The 8,015-nt window shown below is 33.7% G+C and overlaps 1 protein-coding gene across 1 annotated transcript in view; it reads left to right on the plus strand.

The window, feature by feature from the left end:
* Nucleotides 1-7,134, plus strand: part of LOC125041636 (serine/threonine-protein kinase Pink1, mitochondrial-like) — a 33,793-nt gene extending 26,659 nt beyond the window's left edge. Inside the window, exons 5-11 of the mRNA XM_047636702.1 lie at nucleotides 44-215; nucleotides 1,094-1,273; nucleotides 1,662-1,784; nucleotides 2,518-2,692; nucleotides 2,992-3,246; nucleotides 3,503-3,604; nucleotides 5,507-7,134. Of these exons, the coding sequence (XP_047492658.1) occupies nucleotides 44-215; nucleotides 1,094-1,273; nucleotides 1,662-1,784; nucleotides 2,518-2,692; nucleotides 2,992-3,246; nucleotides 3,503-3,604; nucleotides 5,507-5,743 (1,244 nt within the window). The 3' untranslated portion in view covers nucleotides 5,744-7,134. The remainder of the gene's footprint in view (nucleotides 1-43; nucleotides 216-1,093; nucleotides 1,274-1,661; nucleotides 1,785-2,517; nucleotides 2,693-2,991; nucleotides 3,247-3,502; nucleotides 3,605-5,506) is intronic.
* The last annotated feature ends 881 nt before the right edge of the window (nucleotides 7,135-8,015 follow it).

Consider the following 8,015-nt stretch of genomic DNA (forward strand, 5'->3'; position numbering starts at 1 on the left):
TAAAGTAATAAATAGCATATTTAAACTCTCTTTGCCATTGCAGAAGAGAATCCTGAGGACACAGCCAGTTTGGAAAAGTATCCTCTGGCCATTAAGATGATGTTCAACTATGAAGCAGAGTCCAATGCTCCAGCTATCCTTAGAGCTATGTACAAGGAGATGCTTCCTGCCCGCAGTTTGCAACTGGATGAAGCACAGCTCGAGTGGCAAGAAAGGTTATTATGAAGAGCAAGATCTTTTATGTCGTTCTGTCTCCTCCTTTGGTTTCTGTTGTCTTGTCTCATCTTCTGTGATTTTTGTTGTCTTTTTCTTCTCTGGGCATTTTCTTGTTCTTGCTTTTTTTTGTCCCTGGTTCTGGTCTAGAACTTGTTCTTGTTCTTGTTTGTGTTCACATTCTTGTTCTCGTTCTTGTTCTTGTTCGTGTTTTTCTTTCTAATACTGTTAATATAGACATTGTTATTATTCTTATTGATATTATGTTTATTAAATTGTTATTAAAATATTAACAACATCAAAGACAATAAAATGATAGAAATGAAACTTTCTAAAATCTAGGAAAAGGGTAAACAGGTGAGATAGGTAAGACTAATAGCTGACTCCTTGGTGACTAAGCACTTGTAGAGCCATTTATATGTAAAGGCAATAGTTAAACTTTTATTACAGTGGGCATAACATAGTAGTCTTGCCACCCACACTAATTTGGTTAATGAAGGAGATACCTTTTCATTCTTGGATACAAGAAAACACATGATGATGGAGGAACTACAAGATGATAGTTCAGACAAAATTAAGTAAATGGGAAATCTATGCCCTGTTCAATAGTGTAAAAAATAGTGAAATGATAGGGATATTTTCCCAAGACTTAAACCCATGTCAGAATTATCTTTTTCATCTTAATATTTTTTTGAAAATTTAGTTTGAGAGTCTAAAGAAAAGTAAAATAAGAAAAAAAAATTATTGAGGCCAAATGTATCAATAATAATAGTGAGTCGTGTCCTTAATTTGGCAAAATGCGAAACAATTAGTACCTCTATAGATCTGTATATATTAGTATGATTTTAAAAAATTATAATACAGCACAATTACATTACAGGTTCTGCAGCAAACAGTTACGACTGCCAACACATCACAACATTGTAGACATGCCTTGTGTCTTTGTTGATCGCATTCCTTTTCTGGAGGACTCGATGCAGTTATATCCTGATGCTCTTCCTATGCGATTAAACCCGAGAGGTTCTGGCAGAAATATGAGCCTCTTTTGTGTCATGAAGAGGTAAGGATATATTAACAGGTTACAGTGTTACAAATGAAGTTTACCTATAGTATGTGTTTTCACCAATGTTTTTAAATTCTTTGATTTCATTTTGATGAAGAACAATGTGTACAAATGTATTTAATGTTATGTTCTGATGCAAGTATGGCACATCATGTGGGAGTTAGGAATGGCTTGCTTTGTGGCCTCATCTAAGTATGCCTAATTATGGGACACACATCCTTAGAAGGTTAAAGTGGTATGAGTAAGATCTTAGATATTTTGAAGGCATACAAATGAAATGTGAATGAAGTTATGATTATACTTTAAAATTTATCTGATCAATGATTAAAAGCTTTAAGATATTAATAAAAAGCAATATTATTTATGTTTCCATTCATGCTTCTAGATACAACATGAGTTTGAGGGACTATGTCAGACAGTATGAGATCCCAAGGCGCACATCGCTTCTGTTGCTTACCCAGCTGCTTGAGGCAGTGCTGCATATCAATAAGCACAATGTGGCCCACAGGTATGTTTTTACAAGTTACTTTGATTAACCCAATGCTACTGGGAAATGTAATATCCACTGCAGATTTGTTTTGTGATGTGTGTTTACAAACTGATAGCCCCACAGGTGCTCAGCCACTAAGAAGTTAATTTAGGCCTACATTTTTAATACTTTTAACAACAATGCTTTTTTTTGTTATTGATTATCATTATTATAATGTAATTAATAATGTTGATAGCAATTTATAATAAAAGATATATATTTCTCAAAGTCAAAAGGCCAAACAGGTGAGATAAGTAAGACTGGTAATTGACTCCTTGGTACTCCAGTAGCAACGGATTAATAATCCGATTTTACTCCTTTTGCAGTGCTGATCTCTTTGGCCTTTGTATCTTCAATTTCATTAAGAGTTTCATGAAAAGAATGTATGAAATTTTAAAAATTACTCTTCTCTACAAGTTCAGCATATTTTGCTGCATCTTTTGGTAAAGGAAATAGTGTTTGAAAGTGGCTGTAGTTTCCTTATTACCCAGACATTAGTGCATAAAAAATTGTATAATGTTTTGAAACTGTTGGCAAATAGTGGAGAGATGATGGAAGAAATGTAACCTTAAACCTAACTATGCCAAATGCTAGTCATATTCAAATGCAACTCAGTCTCGCAAGAGTTACTTTGCAAAGTACCTTTATTTTTTAGATATTAATATCTTATGTATGTTACCTATTTTTTTATATATAAAAAAATATCTGACAGGGACCTGAAATCGGACAACATCCTTCTCTCTCTGGCTGAGGGATGGCAATACCCTCATTTAGTGCTGACAGATTTTGGATGCAGTGTTGCGACTGAAGACACAAGCATGACCGTTCCTTTTCCGTCTCGAGAAGTTGATCCCAGACAGGGCAATAGTGCACTCATGGCTCCTGAGGTAATGTTTTGCTTAGCTTTTTTATTCAATGTTTGTATGTGGATGTGAGTTCCATACCATTCTCTTTCCATTTTGGTCATAAATCCATTTTATTGTTTGCTTATATAAAGTTTACACTGCAGGGAATGATTTGACTATTGGCATTAATGCTGGTATTATTTCTGCTAATTTCGAAAGAAAATTTAGCTCATATATAAGCCATTTAATAGAAAAAAAAGTATTGAATAGGTGTATTTTAATCCGGTTTTCATTTTACAATCATTATAAATAATTTTAATTTTCTGTCCATCACATTTCAGGTGAAAACAGCAATTCCAGGATTTCTGAGGCCTGTAAACTACTCCCATGCTGACTTGTGGGCAGTTGGTGCTCTGGCTTATGAAATGTATGCTATGGAGAACCCTTTCTGTCACATCCATCCCAGCACAGGAAACAAGCAGCAACCTTTGGACTCCTTTAATTACAAGGAATCCCAGCTGCCACGGTTGCCCAAGAGTGTGCCTCCAGCCGTCAAGCATCTTATTCATGACCTCCTCCGCCGAAACCCTCGAAATGTGAGTACAACCTGGTTGTTTGGTTGTATACTCATTTTATCCCTCTCCTTCCCTTCCCCTATCTTTTCTCTTTATATCTCTTCTCTCCCTATTTTATATATATATATATATATATATATATATATATATATATATGTTCTTATTCTTGTTCTATTAGTTTCCTTCAAATTTCTATATGACTGCATACCTATAACACGCTGTACTTAAATACTGGGCACACATTCAACATAACATCCTAAAATCCTGTGTTTTTCAGCGGCCAAGTGCCAACGTGGCAGCCACACTCTGTCAGTTAATTCTTTGGGCTCCAAGCAAATGGCTGAGTCGGCATTCCCTTACTCTCCCATCACAAACTGAGGTAAGATTTGTTTTTTCCTCTGATTGCAAAATGATTGTGTATTGTCAAAGATCTAGTATTAAAAAAAAAAAAAAAAAAAAAAAAAAAAAAAAAAAAACTAGACTTATTGAAAATGAGACTACAGTTTTCAAATCCACCTGAATTCCATCATACATACACAGACCTTGAAGATAGAATCCAGGTGGATTTCAAAACTGTAGTTCCATTTAAAATAAATTTAGTTTTTGCATTGTGGGTTTTTCTACTGTACATGCATATATACATGCATACATATATATATAAAATTTATATTGATACACACACACACACACACACACACACACACACACACACACACACACACACACACACACACACACACACACACACACACGTACACTTACACTTACACTTACACTTACACTTACACTTACACTTACACTTACACTTACACTTACACATACACTTACACTTACACTTACACTTACACTTACACTTACACTTACACATACACGTACACGTACACGTACACGTACACGTACACATACATACATACACACATACACATACACATACATACATACACATACACATACACATACATACATACACACACATACACATACATACATACATATACATACATACATACATACACACACATACACATACACACATACACACACACACATACACGTACAAGTACACATACACATACACACATACACATACACATACACATACATACATACACACACATACACATACATACATACATACACACACATACACATACACATACACATACACATACACATACATACATACACACATACACATACACATACATACACACATACACACACGTACACGTACACGTACACGTACATACACATACATACATACATACACACACATACACACACATACACATACACACACACACACACACACATACACACACACTCATACACACATACACGTACACGTACAAGTACAAGTACAAGTACACGTACACGTACACATACATACATACACACATACACATACATACATACACACATACACATACATACATACACATACATACATACACACACATACATACACATACATACATACACACACATACACACATACATACACACACATACACACATATACACACACATACACACACAGACACATACACATACACATACACATACACATACATACACACATATACACACACATACACACATACACTCACAGACACATACACATACACATACACATACACACACAGACATACATACACACATACACATACATACATACACACATACACACATACATACACACATACACACACACACATACACATACACATACACACACACACACACACACACACACGTACACGTACACGTACACGTACACGTACAAGTACACGTACACATACATACATACACATACATACATACACATACACATACATACACACACATATACATACACATACATACATACACATACATACACACACATACACATACATACATACATACATACATACATACATACATACATACATACATACATACATACACACACACACACACACACACACACACACACACACACACACACGTACACGTACACGTACACGTACACGTACACATACACACATACACACACACATAATGTATGTCTGTATGTATATACAGAATGTGTATGTTTATGTACGTATGTATTTATATTTATATTTATATTTATATTTTCAATTTCAATTTCAATTTCAATTTCAATTTCAATTTCAATTTCAATTTCAATTTCAATTTCAATTTCAATTTCAATTTCAATTTCAATTTCAATTTCAATTTCAATTTCAATTTCAATTTCATACACTTTATTGAAGTACCTGTATCCATTCCTTTACAGATTATGCAGTGGTTACTGTGTCTCACAACCAAAGTGCTCTGTGAGGCAAGGCTCTCAGGCTCTCACCACAGGAAGCAGTACTCAAGCAGAGAACAGCAGAAGAGGATGGAGGAGATGGGAGTTGTGACCTCAGATCGCCAAGGAGGGCAGCTGGAGTATGAGCTTGTTTCCACTTTTTTGGCAAGAGTCCACTACATGGACATCATTCAAGCCATCAAGTGGAACAGAGCATTTTAGGAACGGATGGGAAAGTTGTGAGGCAAATGTAGACTCGTATAGCTAAAAGGAGAAATATTGTATTAAATTATTATTATCATTATTTTTTTTGTTTCTAGTAACCTTTTATGATTTGATAATTACTGTCTCACAGGGCTCCTCTTTTTCCATTTAAAAATGGTAGTTTGTGTATAATAAACTACAAGAAAAAGAAATCGAAAAATGTGAGAAAGGAATCTGTAATCTAAAAAGTAAAAAAAAAAAAAAAAAAAAAAAAAAAAGTTATTGCTTGAATTTACTGCACACTAGTAGACTGTTATCTTTTAATATTTTAGATGCAAATTTGTCATGCTTAGGGAACTATTTCAGAAAAGTGGAAGAAATGAAGATGGACACCTTTTAGTTCCATCTGCATTAGTATTGGTATTTCTGACCTATTTCATTAACATTTGCAGTGCATGTCATTACTGAGAAAAAGGTTACAGTCACAATGCTTTTACATCCATACACTTACACTCTCTGTATGTTCTTGCACAGTTGTGCAGTGTTCTGTATGTCCTTTCATAATTGCTATATGCTTTATACTTTATGATATATAAGGACTCGAGTTTGTTTATTTTCAAATTTTGTTTTAAATTATTCAGTTAAATTGGTGTTCAAATAATTTGCAGAGCCTACTTTGCTGCAGCAAATAGTAGAGCATTTTGCAGTTATGGTTAACTTGAGCATATTAAAAAGGAGTATAACTAGATATATATATGTATCAAAGGATATACTTAATACGCAAGATACAAACATTGTTTGAATATCTTGATTTTGTTTTATTGTTTGTCTATTTTCATTTAACTTTTCCCTTCCATGTATTACCTGTTATCATATGTCTTGAATTTGTTTTTTATGGAATCCTGTTCATACAAAATTTGTGATAGGAATGCCTTGATAGTGTTAGGAAGCTTAGCTTTTACCTGTTTTTTTTTTTTTTTTTTTGCCTAATTGCCTTTTCTAAAAAAAAATAAAAAACTCCAAAAAACTTAACTAATGTCAAACTGATCACTCTATGGGATCAACTGACAAATGTATTCTTTTAAGTATTCAGAATTTGTAGATCACCATTAAGAGGGGGAATTCTGGATATTTTTCAGATATGGATATAATTTCAAGCATGGAGGAACATAAACACACGCACACGCACACGCACACAAAATGTATTCATTTACAAACATGTTCAGTTACTCTGTTACATCTCCCTCTCCCTTTGGCTTCATATAAAAATTATATATTCACATGAAAAAAGTAGAGAAAGTATGTTTAATAGCATTTAGTATACTTATTTTTCCTGTGATGGTAAATGTACAACATAAAGAATAGTATATGTATATATATGGCTAGACAAATAAATATTTTAATAAACACCTTGTGTATACTGTATTTATACTGTACGAGTCACTACTCTCCAGTCAGGAAAGAGAACAGATATTGATGAGTTAGGAGCAATATTTATTCTGAAATATTTTTTTCTCAACACTAATGAAACTATACACACTGATAGTATACAAGGTAAAAAGTAGAAGTTATTAACATTATATTTCACTCAAGTTAGTAAAATTTACTTGTGAATTAAATCCAGTATATGATTAGTTACATGTGAATTGTCAGTTATACTATGCTGTAGATATGAATCCATTTTCATTACCTAAGCATGAAAAATCAGGTTTATAAACTCTTAAGGAGAATCTAAGTAGAAGTGCTTATAATTCTCTAAAGAACTTTCTTAAAAACTAAATTCACAGGAAGGAACTAGTTAGGAATGTTCTCCTCAGTTCAAAAATAGACATCATGAAGTCTTAATTATCAACCATATTCACAAATTTGAGTACAGCAGGCAACATATTAGGATATGTATGTCCATAGGGGGTCTCAGACCATTTCTATATTGAACATTTAGCTTTAATGCACTACGGTCATGAAATAGAATGCATTAACATGAGTAAGTCATTGCTCATGTTGTTGATGGTATAAATTGACAAAACATTTAATAAATGTATTGTTGGACAACTGGTCTGAGACCCCCTTTGAACAAGCATACCTTTGTCTAGCGGTACTCTAATACCAAGAAATCCATACTGAATTTTAGCATATTCTAGTATTCTAATTGCTAGGAATATTTCACCTTTGCAGTGCTCTCCACAAGGATTATTTCAGTAGTCTTTTACCATCAAGCATGTTTTAAGTTTCATAGCTGACAGCCTATGCATCCACAGTAGACAACTATGTCTAGAGGATAACTGCAGGT

This window comes from Penaeus chinensis, chromosome 31 (assembly GCF_019202785.1).
Source record: "Penaeus chinensis breed Huanghai No. 1 chromosome 31, ASM1920278v2, whole genome shotgun sequence".
Taxonomy (NCBI): Eukaryota; Metazoa; Arthropoda; class Malacostraca; order Decapoda; family Penaeidae; genus Penaeus; species Penaeus chinensis.